The sequence below is a fragment of the Phascolarctos cinereus genome, unplaced genomic scaffold, assembly GCF_003287225.1.
Source record: "Phascolarctos cinereus isolate Bilbo 61053 unplaced genomic scaffold, phaCin_HiC Scaffold_4;HRSCAF=312, whole genome shotgun sequence".
In the NCBI taxonomy this organism is placed as follows: domain Eukaryota; kingdom Metazoa; phylum Chordata; class Mammalia; order Diprotodontia; family Phascolarctidae; genus Phascolarctos; species Phascolarctos cinereus.
This window is the reverse complement of record NW_027555847.1, coordinates 722,646,783-722,661,304: the sequence shown is the minus strand read 5'-3', so window position 1 is coordinate 722,661,304 and position 14,522 is coordinate 722,646,783. Positions and strand designations below refer to the sequence as shown.

At 47.4% G+C, this 14,522-nt stretch overlaps 1 protein-coding gene across 19 annotated transcripts in view; it reads left to right on the top strand.

Moving 5' to 3' along the window:
* GNB1L (G protein subunit beta 1 like) overlaps nucleotides 1-14,522 on the top strand; it is a 152,073-nt gene that overhangs the window by 24,305 nt on the left and 113,246 nt on the right. For 3 of the 19 annotated variants that reach the window (XM_020996505.2, XM_020996509.2, XM_020996508.2), the window contains exon 2: nucleotides 12,525-12,704. The exons of 15 other annotated variants lie outside the window; for them this stretch is intronic. In XM_020996505.2, coding sequence (XP_020852164.1) covers nucleotides 12,688-12,704 — 17 coding nt within the window. In that variant the 5' untranslated portion in view covers nucleotides 12,525-12,687. The remainder of the gene's footprint in view (nucleotides 1-12,524; nucleotides 12,705-14,522) is intronic. One more of the 19 variants, XM_020996510.2, reaches the window with a different exon arrangement.

The following is a 14,522-nucleotide window of genomic DNA, read 5'->3' as shown; positions in this document are numbered from 1 at the left end:
TTTGACGTTATATGCTGCCCCCTCCCCCCACCTCCCAACAATTACTTATTAAGTGTCTACAAACGCTGGGCGCTGGCGATTAAAATGCGAAGGGTAAATATTCCCTCTTAGGGGAGAGTTTGCATTCTAATGGGGGGGCGGGGAGGGTGGAACAAGGGTGTAGAAAAAGATAACCCAGCGTGAATGTGGGCTTGTGTTTTAGATGGATCTAGGAATTCTTTCTTTAGAATGCTACTCTCTCTTTTTCTTCAAGAATCATGCGCAGAGTGGCATAGGTCACTGGGGCTTTACTGCATGGGAGAGAGGGATAGGCTGCCCGGAGGGGCACAGTGATTTCTGTTCTCTGGCCGCGTGTAACCAAATATAAAATACCCAGGACAACCGCTCGCCGAGCGGGTTCAGTGTATACAATAGGACTCTATGTAGTTTGATATTGGGAGAATTCCTCTGAGAAAAATGAGCCAAGAAGAAAGCCAGTGGGCGACTCTCCCTGGTCAGACATCTGGAACAGCTGTTGCTCCCCCGTCTTGAAGTGAAAGAAAGAGCTCTACGTTACTGTAAGATTTAAGAAGGTACAAAGTGTGACCAGGGCATTAAGGAAGGGAGCCATACGATCCGAACAGGGTGCACCAATTGGCGCTGTGATGGAGGGAATTCTGGTCAGGAGAGAAGGTTGTCTTTCTTTTTTCCTCAGCAAGAGAAAACAAAGAGTATAACTTAGGTAATAAATCTGTTTTATGGTTCACATGAGCAAGGGTGGAGGAACCCCCTTTGTGTTATCTTTTTTATCCAGAAAGGGACGGCCGCTTGATATACGGCATGGGAGCCTCGGATATTAACCTAATGATACTCAGATGGATTAGACATCCAGAATTTCTTTTAGCTCAACGTTGGCCTAGCTGGGGAAATGACTACCTTCTGGAGGCTTTATTGCTTTTGCCAGGAGTACTAATGTGTTAAGGCTTTGTGGAGAGCCTCGAATGTGGCCGGGCTGTGGTGAAGTAATGCCTTCCTCCTTTGTCTGCGGGGCATAATCGAGGGACTTTCTGTAATCGTTTCTTTGTTTTACCCCCTCCCTGCCTTCTAGCTGCCTCTCTCCTTTGTGATGCTGGGGCCTTCCCACTGTTGAGTCTTCCCTGGTTCTCTGCATTTATCCTGTTTGTATAGACTTGTCTGTGTGTGTCTCCTCCATGGCACTGTGAGATCCTTGAGAGCTGGGTCTGTCTTCTGACAGTCCTCAGTATGGTGACTGGAACATAGCAGGTGTTTAGTAGCTGCTTATTGACTGACTTGGGGTGGACGGGTGTTCAGGGAGGACCAGCACCTCTGGTGGGTGGGAGGGCTCATCAAGCCCTTTCCGGGGCTGCTCATTTACCCTTGGTGTCCACTTGGCACTCAGCTCTCATGGCTCCAGAAGTTGTGGCGTGCACAGTGGGCACGCCCTGCTAAGCCATCTTGGCAGATGGGCTGACCCAGTTTGAGAGTAACTGATGGGAGTTAGGGGGTGGCTACCCCCAGCATGTGAAGACCTCCCGCCAGATGAGAATGGCCCCTTTCAAGTGACCGCAAAGGCGGCCGAAGCATGTGCTGTGGAGCGCTTAGAGCTTGGTTAGACCTCGAAGACTCCAAGATCGCGCACCGTGTCTGGGACACCGCCAGTGGTCCCGACTTGTGTCCTGCCCCTGGATGTGGATGATTCAGGGAGGGAGGGGGAGGTGGTGACTTTACACAACCCCGCCTCACTTACCTCCGATTCACCCACAAGTCAAGATGGCCCCCGTGATGTCATCTTCCTCTCGGAAAAAGGGCGGGGACACGCTCCGGGCATGCTTTGGGGTTTGCCCCCCTGCACCTTTGCTTGTGTAGTTCTTGTTGCTGGAGCGCTCTTTTCCTGATGCGTAATTCTTCTTTGTTTTAATTAAATGATTTATTGGTTAATTTTTAGTTTTCGGCATTCACTTCCATAAGCTTTTGAGTTTCAGATTTTCTCCCCTGCCCTCTCCTTCCCCTTCCTCAGGATGGTGTACAGTCTGATGTAGGCTCTTCTTGCATCCATATTAAGCCTATTTTCCCATTAGTCATGATGTAAAGAAGAATTAGAGCCAGTGGGAGGAGCCACGAGAAAGAAGAAACAGAGCAAGACAGCAAAAGAGAAGGAGGGCAAACAGTCTGCCTCCCTGGTGGGTGATTGTGACGGGGACACTCTTTGCTCAGAAACCTTTAGCAGTTTCCTGTTTTGTATATGATGAACGCATGAATGAAAAGCATTTGTTAAGCACTTATTACATACCCCAAAAAATGGGAATACAAATAGGAAATCAAGACAGGCTCACCTCGCTCTAAAGGAGCTTACACAGCGCGCACGTGTGCGCACACACACACACACACACACACACACGCGTGCACACACGCACGTGTGCACACACACGATTTTACCTGCAAGTCAGATAAAATACAAATGCATTAGTGTGACATTCAAGGCTCTCTTGCCCATCCCCTATAGTTTGGTGCCAACTTACTTTTTTCCCCCCAAGGAAGTCAAGGTTAAGTGACTTGCCCAGGGTCACGCAGCTAGTGAGTGATATGTGTCTGAAGCTGGATTTGAACTCAGGTCCTCCTGACTCTAGGGCCAGTGCTCTATCCACTGCACCACCTAGCTGCCCCAACTTACTTTTCTTGATATATTTGATGGTCCAGCCAGACTGGGCTATCAGCTGTTCCTTGACCTTGTGCTGCCCTCCCCTGCTCCCCTGCAGGAGCACGGCCATTCCGCAGGACTGGAATGCGTTCTCACCTCATCTCTGGCTGATGAGATCCTTCTGTCCCTTCAGGGCTGGCTCTTGCATGAATCCTCCTCCCCAGTTCAGTCTTCTCCTTTCTCTCCTCACTCTGCTTCCCAAAAGCACCTTGACTATGTTTCTTCTTTATTCTGATCTACTTTGTATTTAACTTATTTTTGTGGGCCTTTCTCCCCCCACCCCCCATGCTCCTGGGGATAGGATTTGTATCCCCGGCTCAATTCAGTAAACATGGTGTTAAAGACCTATCATGTGCAAGGTGCTAGTGATACAGAGGTTGGAGCTTGCCCTCTACTGTGGAGAGATAGATTGCATATATGTGTATGTGTCTATCTATACCTGTAGGTACATGTACACACTGAGTATGCACATAGATGTGTAAGTAAATACCCCTCAGAGTTGACGCTTGGAGGAATCAGGGAAATCGTATTTCTCCAGAGGGGGTGGCCCTTGAGTGGAGCCCTGAGAGGATTGTGGGAGGAGGAGTTAGAAGCTCTAGGATGGGGACCAGGTTGTACGCACCCTTTGAAGAAAAGGTATTGAGCTTAGCAAGAGTTACAGGGGCTGGAAATAAGGTGGAGAAGGAAGGCTGGAACCAGATTGTGGAGAACCGTCCATCCCTAACACCTTGTAGATGGGAAGCGCTCAATCAACATGCATGGAATTAGATTGAATCTTGTCTTGGCCACATCCTACCTTTTCCCAAGGCCCAGTGCGGACGCCACCTCCTCTGTGATCTCCCCAGCTGGAAGTGATTTTTCCCTTCTCTGATCTCTTCCAGCACTCGGGTTCTCCTGCTCACTCATATGGCACTTATCACAGGCTTAGAGTTTATGTTGTAGAAGGAATTTCTCTTCAGGTATGGGCTGAACCAGCTGCCTCCCAAAGTCTCCTTCAAGTCAGAAATGATGGACTCTGGCCTGGCACAGTATTGATAGGCGATACGCTGCTTTCACTTGCCATGGGACCTCCCTGATGTTGTAAAGTGCTGCCCAGCTACACCTCCATGAGCTCTGTAATTAGGAAATTCTTCAAAAAAGAAAAGCAAGCTATTAACAGTCGTATTAGAAAATTTACCAAATCACGAAGAGAAATGCACGTTAAACCACTTTGAGGTTCTACCCCACTCATCAGATTGGCAGAGATGACAAAAAAAAAAAAGAGGACAGTTGGCGGTAGGGAAATGGGAAGACAGGCATACCAGTCCACTGTTGGTAGAGCTCTGAATTGCTCTAGCCATCCTGAAAAGCAGTTCAGAGCTGTGCCTAAAAGGTGACCAAGCTGTGGAAACCCCACGACCCAGAAACGCTGTTCCTAGCCGTATCCTCAAAGAGATCAGAGGCACGAGGAGAGTGCGCTCTATTAAAAAACGTTCATGATGATCCTTTTTGGTGTAGCAGAGGACTGGACACCGAGGAGGTTCCCATCAATTGGAAAATCACCGGCCAAATCACAATATGGGATTGCAGCAGAACATTTTGTGCTGTGAGAAATGATAGAAAGGTCAGATTCATAGAAACTGGGGAGATTTGTATGAACTGAGGTAGAGCAAGGTGAGTGGAACCAGGAAGCTGATGTCAACAGTGACAACAGTATTGTGAAGGGAAAAAATCCCTTAGAGCTCTGATCAGAGCAGGGACCGACTGAGGCCAGAGGGGCCAAGGTGAAGCCTTCTGCCCCCTTGGTGATGGACTAGAGGTGCAGATCCAGGTCTGTATTTTGCTGTACTTGGCCAGGGGTGGACTTCTTTTGTGTGGCTGTGCTCTCACTTACTTCTTTCAAGGGAGGAGGTGACGCGTTATAGTGGAAAGGGAAGCTAGAAATTGTGATGCCGGGGAAAAAAAAAAAAGGAAAAAGAAAAAGCACAGGAGAGATCAGAAGGAGGTTCTGACCCAGGAGATAGCTTTGGGTCTGACAAGTCGGATCGAATGTATACTTCTAAAAAACAATCTGGATGTGAGGAGGATATTCATGGTTTTGTAGACCGTGCTCTTTTTCTTTTCTTTGTCTATGGAAATGTTTATATTTGTGAGTATTTGCCAAGCTCAGAGTAACAAGAAATTGAAATTAAACAACCAGTGAACCACATAATTGTTTGAACCTGGGCAGAAATGTCTTCTTATCCCTGTTAAGTTTCATCTTCGTGGCCTGCTTCTGACCTGCCTGGGCTGGGTGGCCCTGGGTGAGTCATTTACTTGTCAGTGCTCTAGGCAAATCCTCAAGAGGGGAAATTGTAGAGAAGGAGCCACCTGCATTGGTAGGGAGAGTTTCCTCCCCTGGGAGTTCCCTTTATCGAGGAAGCCACAGATCTAGGGCCAGTCCCAAACCCCTCTTACTGTATTTGAGCCAGTATTCTTGCCTGCCTGTGAGAACTTTTTGGATCCTGGCTCTGTTTTCCAGTGTGATATTGGAGAATTTGACCTGACCCCTTAAGGCTTGGATTTGGAGTTTTGGGAAGCGACATGGATGGGTGAACTAAGTTGAGATTTGGCTTCAGAGGAGCCGGCTTCCAGTACTGACTGGTTCTTTCCTGGCCTTTGGGACTTGGGGCAAGTCACTTCTCTAATGAGTAAAATTAGGTGGTTGGCGTCTTTAAGAATGATTCTGTCGGGCTCTTTCTGTCTTTAACGCTTGTGGTGGTCTCAGGTCTCAGAGTCAGATGGCAGATTTCTCCCTGCCTGGGGGATGTTCCTACATTTTCAATCATCTCAGAGCTCCATTCCCTAGGACATTTTGTCAGATGGATATTTTATGGCTGAAAAAGCAAGCACAGTTTGCAAAGACTAGGATTTACTAACCTACCCAGGGGCTGCCCAAGAAAAGTGAACACATTTGGGGATGTGGGAAGGCTGACAGCCGTTTTCTTTGCTTGAGTTGGTGGTAGAAATGAGACCATAAAATAAGTGCCTGCGCTAGAAAGATTCTCCTGTGTTCTAATTAAAACAATAGCAAAACAAATTCAGTGCTTTATTTTTATGTATCTTATGAATCCTTATTAAAATTTTGGCTTGTTTATTTCAACAAACAGCCATTAAACTCTTGCTGTGACCCAGCCAGCTGTATAAACGATGAAAACAGAATGCTCAGGATTGGGAATAGTTTGAATAAACAAGAATCTAGCTTTTCATTCAGTAAGCTTTTATTAAGTGCCTTCGATGTGTGTGCCCTTCATAGATGCAGCAACAGAAAAGATTTTGTCCAGCTGTCTTTATCAGAATCAAGGTAGATGCTTTCTAGGGATGTTTGCCACTGCCGTGAAGTCTGAACGGAAGAAGGATTCACTTTAGGTGGGGAGGGGCTCCTGTATGTGGGCGTTGTAGGGTCAAGTTCATCAAACCCTCTGTGAGGTCTCCTCAGTGAGATCCGTGACCACCCAAAAGAGATCAGCATAATCATCCACATGGGAAACACCAAGTGGATGAAGAGTGCTTATTATGATAGAGAATTGTACCAAGAGCCTGTTGGAAGGTACTTCAGAGCTAGCTGGTCCAAGGCCTACCTGAATAAGAATCCTTTCTACATCCTGCAGAACAGGGAGGGATCCAGACTTTGCTGAAAGATCTCTTGGGAGGGAAACCTGTCACCTTCATATGCATAGTGATTTGGGCCCAGAATTGAAGAAAAGAAAAAGGTGAATGGGACTTGCATTTCTGAGCTTGTGGAATGCTTTCAATGGTAAGGAAAACCTATCTCAAAACCCACAAATTTAACAACTGTCAACAAAAAGCAACCACCTCCCCCTGGTGCTTCTGGTGCTTGACCACCTAAGGGGCGCCTTAGTTCTTAGCCAGGCAGAACCAAACATTCACAAAGGACAAATTAGCAAGAGAATGCTGGGACTTTCCGGCCTCCTGAAGGGCCTTTGCCTCTGGCCTTCTTTTTACTTTATTCCTCTCTTTTTGTATAACTGTAGACCGTATGCCTACAGTTTTGATTCTTAAATATTTCCATATTTCATTTGTATTTAAAATTCACACTTACTTAACTTCTCTGCCATTTTTCTTAGCACCAGGAATTTCCTAGTGATGATATAGAGCTGTAATGACTGGTGATCTGAAAGGGCGGTGGAAAGATGCATGGTATTACCAATGCTGGCCTGGTATAAAAGACCTATATCAGAAAAGGAGATGGGACTAGTCGTGGAGTGAGCGGGAAGGACCCCGGAGATCAGCCCTTCACTGGAAGGAAACGTCCCTCTTCAGGTTGCCAGCAGATCTCTTAGCTGCTAAGCTCAGCCCCCCTTTGACGTCGTTGGCCACCCCTTCCTTGTGGACCTCCTCTCTTCCCTTGACTGTTCCGGTTTCTCTCTCGGTCCCTAAGTCCTTTATTGGTTCATTCATCCTTTTAACTTTCTGATTATCCCTTTGCAGTCCCCTTTATCGGATCCTTCTCTTCCCCACTAAGTGTGGGTATCCCCCAAGGCTTTGTCATGAGTCTTCTGTTACTTTCTCTTCTACACTTGGCTGTTGGTGACATCATCAGTTCCTGTGGGCTCACTTCTCTCTTCTTCCAGATCTACACATCCAGTCCTAATCGCCTTTCTAAATCCTAGACCCTCATTACCGCCTTCCTGCTGGTCATCTCCATCCAGATAACCTACACATGTCTTAAGCTCAGTATGTCCAGAGCGGATCCACTTCCCCCGAACTGGTCCTTCTCCACACCGACCTACTTCTGTTTTGTGGGCACCGTTATTCTCTGAGGCTCCCAAGTTCAAGGCCTTAGACTCATTTTCTTCCCTCTCTCCTTCCCTCCCTCCTTCCTTCTCTTCTTCCCTCTTTCTTTCCTCCCTCCTTCCCTGCTTTCTTCCCTCCCTTCTTCCCTCTCTTCTTCAGCCCCCATAGCCAGTCAGTGCCACATCTTGTGCTCTTACTGCCATCCCTTCCTTCTGTCCCTTCCTTTCATCTTCAGAGCCTCCACTCTAGTTCAGGCTCACCTGGACTATTGAGGTAGTCTTCTGATTGGATTCCCTTTCTCTATGTCCCTGGGTCCTCTGCTGTCCAACCCAGCCTTCGCATAGCTGCTGAGGTGATAGTCCTCAGATGCAGATCTGACCATGTTACCATCCTTCCCCTTCAGAAATTTTCAGGGGAGACCTTCTGCTTCTCCGATAAAATAGAAACTCGGCAGTCTGGTATCTGAGGGCCTCTGCAAACTAGCTCTTCCCCATCTTTCCTGGCCTCACTTCGCGTTCTTCCCTTCTTGCACTCTGTTCCAGTCAGACTGGTCTTGGAGCTGTGCCCTCTGCCTGGCCTCCTACCCCTTGTACTCTGCACAAGCAGACCCCTATGTGTGGCATGTGGTGCCACCTCACCCCTGCCTGGGAGGTGTCTAGAGTCCTTGCAAGCCCAGCTCTGGCACTGCTTCCTACACCAAGCTATCCCCAAGCCCCCTGATTGTCAGTGGACTTGCCCTCTTAAAATGACTTTGTGTCTACTTTATATTGACCTAACTGTGTATGTCTCCAAGTAGAATGTGACTTTGGGGAATATGGCGTCCTAGACTGAGATCAAAAAGGGATGTTCAACCCTACATTTTTGAGGGGGGAGACTGAGGTCCTCAGAGGTTAAATTACCCAAGATTGGTGGCCAAACTCAAATAGAGACTGAGCATATGCACATTGGCTTAGAAAACAACAAATGGACATTATCTATGTCATATTGTATTTTTATTTATTTTGTTAAACATTTCCTAATTATGATGATGAATCTGGTTCAGGCTATCCTGGAAGGGCCACATGCAGCCAACAATGTTGATGTCATTGCCCAAGATCACAGAAATAGTAAGTGGCAGAGCCGGGGTTTGAACCCAGACTCTAGGTAGGCTCCTGACATCCCCCATGTTGTGTTAGGGGATCCAATCTATCACAGACATTTCTTCTTAGTATGCCAAGCCGTTCATTACTAGGGAAATGGTTTTCTAGTGTGCATTTTCCCTTACCACTGAAGAGTCTGAGTCTGCTTTGGTCTGGACTTGGTTTGTATGCCTTTCTGAGCAGCTTCTAGAGGATTCTCAATTGCTGTCTCTGTCTGTACTTCTTCTGTTAGTGTTGCCAAGCCAGAAACAGAACTAGAAGGGAAGATGAGTCAAGGCATTCTGAGAAATCGGAACCATAGTAATCAGTAACCATTGAGTTCTCCCGAGATGGAGCTCGCTCCCTCCCAGGGGAGTCCCTTCTGCTGCAGATAACTCCGCTTGCTTTTCCTTCCCTCCAGCCTACAGGGACAAAGAGGCAAATGTAGTAAGCATGGGGCTTAGCACATAGTAAATGCTTAATGAAGAAATGAAGTAATCGATAAGATTGATCGATAACGCCGTTGGGAGGCAGCAGTCCAGGCTAAAAAGGTAATGGGAGCTTCTGAAAGTTTTGGCCATGGACGTGGAGGATATGTCTTGTTTCTCTGGGGAAAGGGTTCTGTTTTCAGAGCAGTGCCTTAGGGATGACTGGAGAAGGGAGAGGCCAGAGGCAGCCCGGCCACTCAAGGGGACTCTTCAGAGTTGTCCAGATAAGGGGTGACACGGGCTCCAATTAATGTGGTGGCAAAGGGAGTAGGAATAAGGAGAGATGTTTGAGGAAAGACTAGACATGTCAGAGGCTTCCGGCCGATTGGGAGAATCACAGTGTGATAATTTGAAGTAAAGGAGTTAGGAAAGGGGACAGGTTTCTTGGGAGGGGAAGGGAGAATGGATGGTGAGGTGAATTTGGAGTGTGAGGTGCAGGTGGGACATCTCCGTGAAACTCTAGCAGGCATTTGGAAATGTGAGGACGGATTGTGGGGAGGAGGTCAGGAAATGGATTGGAGAGTCATCCACATAGAATTGATTGTTGAATTCTAAGAACTCAAACGAAGGCAAAATCTAGGGTGTTAATGAATGGACACTCACCTTTAAGGAGGATCTTGGAGGTTGGAGGAGAACCATAAGTGTGCCAAGGGGGGAAAGAGCCTCAGGAAGGAGGGGCTGGTGGGCAGAGTCTGACCGTGCCACAGAGCACTGGGAGAGGAGAAGTGCGGAGGCCCCTTATCTGAGGTGAGCTTATGAGTGGAGAAAGCACTTTGTAGCGGGAGTGTGGGAAGGCAGCCGGTGAGGGGCCAAGGAGAACAGGCAGGTACAGGGTGCCAGGAGGCAGCCGGCATGTACTCAGCGTTGTAAAAGTGTGTCAGGAAAGGGGAGGAGGAAGGGAATGGGGTGATCCTTGAGGGCCAGCAGACCCCGGGGAGCCTTTAATCTGTTTTATCCCCACTGTGTGCTGGGCAGTGTAAACAGAGGTGCTTAACAAATAACTTCCATCCTGGTAAAGGTTCAAGCCGCTCACAGTGAACTGTGCTTTACCATTCAGGGCTGGTGCTAAAGTATATTAAATGTTGTATTTCTTTCAACTTATTCATGGTTGCCAACATTTCCTGATAATTTATTGGGGTTTAATGCTTTTCAGCGTTCTCTCTGATCTCTGTTCTCTATCCTTTTCTTCATTAGTTCTCCCAGATATGGAATTTCAGAGGCTGAGCCCATGTGGGGGACCTTTTGATGAAGGGCAGTTGGCGGGAAAACAAGGAGTCCCAGTGGTCAAGTGTGAAGGCTGCATGAATGTTGATGGCGTGTCATAGACAAGGCTGGGAAGTTGGGGTCTGGCCCCGATGCTCTGTGGAACCGCGGGTCCTTCTGATGCCCCAGTGTGCCATGGCAGTGATTCGGAGTTATCAGAGGCTCTGCCAGGGAAAGGTGCACTCTGGGAGGACTTCTGACCTGCAGAAGCCTCGTTTAGGGGCCTGGCCAGGGATTATGGGTACAGGTGGGCTTGTACCTGAAGCGGGACTATCACACAGTGATTGGGTTTTGGCCTCACAGCTTAGGGAGACGTCTGGAAAAGCTGTGATGGGCATTGGCAGAGGCGGGGCTCACACCGGAACCCTTCTCCGTCTTTCATTGTGGTTTGGAGAAGTAAAAGTCATTGATCTCTTTGCTCATCTGTGAAGTGGGGGTTCATAATCACTGTCTCGCGGAGTTGTTGTCAGGAAAGGTCTTTCTAAATCTTACATCCCTAAAGAATTGTGAATGACAGCAAGGCAGTGTGGGGTACCTGTCAGAGGCCAGACAGACACACACACACACATACAGATATGTGGGCACATACAGACACATACACACAGACACACACACACAGATATGTGGGCACACACAGACACACACACACACATACAGATATGTGGGCACACACAGACACACACACATATGTGGGCACACACAGACACATACACAGACACACATACACAGACACACACACACACATACAGATATGTGGGCACACACACACACATACACACACACACATACACACATACAGATATGTGGGCACACACAGACACATACACACATGCAGACATACCCCCCTCCACACACAGACATATCCACATCCACGTAAACATAGACACAGACACACACAGCAGCCAGTCCTGTCCTCAGGGATTTTCCAGCATGGGAGGTCCTCCCTGTCACATTGAGGTGCCAGAATAAAACTTCAGTAGAAGGCTGCCTTTCCATATCTTGGACATCAGTGAACCCCAGGGGGTCCCTGAGCTCTTTGCTGGGGGTCTGTGAGGTCAAAACTATTTCATCATAATACTAACATATTTTCATTTCTGATATGATAAATTGATAGACATGAGGCACATACGAGCTCTCGGGGGGGGGGGGTGCCGCAGTAATTTTAAAGAGTGTAAAGTCGTCTTTGGCCAAAGAAGAGAGTCGCTATTGTCCGTGCTCACATTCTTGTGATGGTGATCCCAGATATGGATGTAGATGGAACTGCCTGTCCATATTCTCAGCGAGAACATTCTTGTCATGGGAAGTGTCTAATCCTAGTGCCCCAATGGCAAAAGATTGTCCAGAGACTTTTGTTTATTTGTATTAATTGACAAGGATTTATTTTCTCTCCCTCCCACCTCATCCCCTTCCCCTCTCCCCAGTGGAAAAAGAAAATGCTTTGAACGAATCTGAACATTCAAACAAAATATTCCCTTATTGACCACAAATGAAGAATTCTCATTCTGATAGTTTAGTCTGTGTATCTTTCAAGAGGTGAGTCTTCATCTCTGGCTCTCCACAGTCAAGGCTGGCCATTTCATTGATCAGCGTTCTGGAGTCTTACCAGGTTGTTCCTTTTTACGGTGTTCTAGTATAAATTGGCCTCTTGGTTCTGCTTGCCTCACTCTGCCTCGGTTCATCTGAGTCTTCCCTAAAGACCTCCGAAGAAGATTTCAAAGAAACCCTCCCCTCCTTCATGTCTTACAGCACACTCACATACCATAATTTGTTAGCCATTTCCCAGCTGTGGGCTCCCTGCCCGCAGTCTCCAATTGTATGCAGCCATAAAAAAGAGCAACTATAAATAGTTTTGTACACTGAAATGCTCTTTGCCTCAATTTCCTCAGCTGTAAAATGGGGATAATAACAGCATCTGCCAACCAGCAGGGTTGTTGTGAGGATCAAATGATATAATATTTATAAAAAGTGTTCGGCACAGTGCCTGGCCCCTACTAGGTGCTTAATCAATGCATATTCCCTCCCCGTGCCCTGCCCCTCCCCCCAGAGGGCCCTTTCCTCTTTGGTCATTGTGGATGTACAGGTCTAGTTGTGGTATCACTGGGTCAGAGCACATGCAGTTCAGTAACTTTTGGGGGGCATGGTTATCCAGAATCATTTACTAATAGTGTTTATTCGTTTCAGGAGAGAGCCGGAGGTGTGCTGTGTTGAATCAAACAAGGCCTCATCCTTGACTGATATGAACCAGCGTGACGTTATAACTCCTAATTCGGGTTGGTTCTGAATAGCGATTTTGTCTGTTGTCAGTAATCCTGCATACTGGGGAACATGTTTCTAGGTTAACTCTATGCCCTCGTTACATCGGTGAGTACAACAAATTATTGACCTCCATGGGAGTCTTTAAGACATATTCCTGAAACATAAATGAAGGCTATTTATCTAAAAACCCTCCAGCCTGATCTTTGGAGAATTTATCGGGTTTCTTTTTTTTTGGCCAGGCAATTGGGGTTAAGTGACTTGTCCAGGGTCACACATCTAGTAAGTGTCAAGTATATGAGGCTTGATTTGAGCTCAGGTCCTCCTGACTCCAGGGCCGGTGTGCTACCCACTGCGCCACCAGGCTGCCCCGAATTTATTGTTAACAGCAGATATTTGCCACATGGTGGTGGTTGTTTTTCTTGCTTTCAGAGGACCAAAATGGCATCACTCTGTCAGGGTCAAGGTGCAGTGTATCTGACTGTGACCGATCAGACCAGTGTGAGCTTGGAAGGCTCATAGCGTTTCCCTGACAGGCAGTACAGAAATTCATGCAAATTTGATACCTTCAGGAATCCAAAGGTTTAATAAAGTATAGCTCACAGAATTACAGAGTCTCTGAGTAGAGTGGGACCCACAAGGCCATTGAGTTCAAGCAGCACGTGAGTGAGATGCCCCTCTCTAACATTTCCAACATCTCCCCTTCAAGTGAAGAGCCCAGATTAGGGGGAACCCACTCCTTCCTTCAGAGTCAGCCCCTCCCACTCATGGAGAGCTCTCTTGGTGCTGGCAAGCCACAGTCTCTGGGCAGCGTCGCCCTTTCTCCTTAGTTGGGCCTTCTGAGGGCCAGCAGAATGAGGTGAAGCCCTCTCACCCATGACTGCCCTTCAAAGAATGGAAGACAGCTCTCCCATTGCCCCCGAGTTTTCTCTTCTCTAGACTAAACATCCTGCATTCAGTTTAATTAAATGTTAAGAAATATAATTGACATTTTAAAAAAAAATAGCCATAAAATAAATACTTTTGAAACCATTTCAAAAGAATTTTCTGCTTAGTATTAACCGTTGTCGCCAAACACAAACATTTCAGCTTAACCAAGAACAATAGAAAAGAAGATCATGTGTGGAACTGCACCTCTGTTACTTAGAGTTTGGAGTCAATTAAATGAGCATAATAGTAACAGAATTGCCCTGTTGGTGTCCCCTTATGAACTTTTTTGTGTTATTCTGTGCACTTTAAAAATGTTTCATTGATGTGCTTCTTTCGTGTCTCACATGCTAGCCGTTACTCACCCCCGAGCCCCAAAGTAGAAGTCCTTCTTTGTAACGGATGAGTGTCCCACACGCTGGCCACATCTGGAAATGGATGTCTCGTTCTGTGCCTCTAGTGCATCTGTCTGCTCAGAAGTGGACAGTGTTCTTCGATGTCAGTCTTTTGAAGTAACCAATGCTTGTTATCAGTCAGTTAGTAAAGCATCGGAGGCTGAGGGTGCCCAGAAAGGCTTCTTGTAGGTGAGATTTTAGGTGGGACTTGAAAGAAGCCAGGCAGTGGAGGTGAAGAGAGGGAGACTGCTGAACATGGGGTAGCGAAATGTGCCCGGTTGGGAGGTGGAAGAGCGGCAGGGAGGTCAGTGTCACTGGCTTGCAAAGTGGAGTGAGAAGGTTGGACAGTGGGAGGGGGCCAGCTTGTGAAAGGCTTGGAAGGGCTAGCAGAGGGTCTTGCAGGTGAAAAGCAGCCCCTGGAGTGTATTGAGTGGGGGGTGCTATAGTGATGCCTGTCTTTTAGGAAGCTCAGTTTGACAACAGAGTGAATGGTGGATGGGGAAAGAGACTTGGCCAGGAATGAGCCAACAGCCTGTTCCAGGTGTTTATGTGAGAGGTGTCGGGGCCTGTGGCAGGTGGTGGCCGTGTTAGAGGAGAGAAGGGG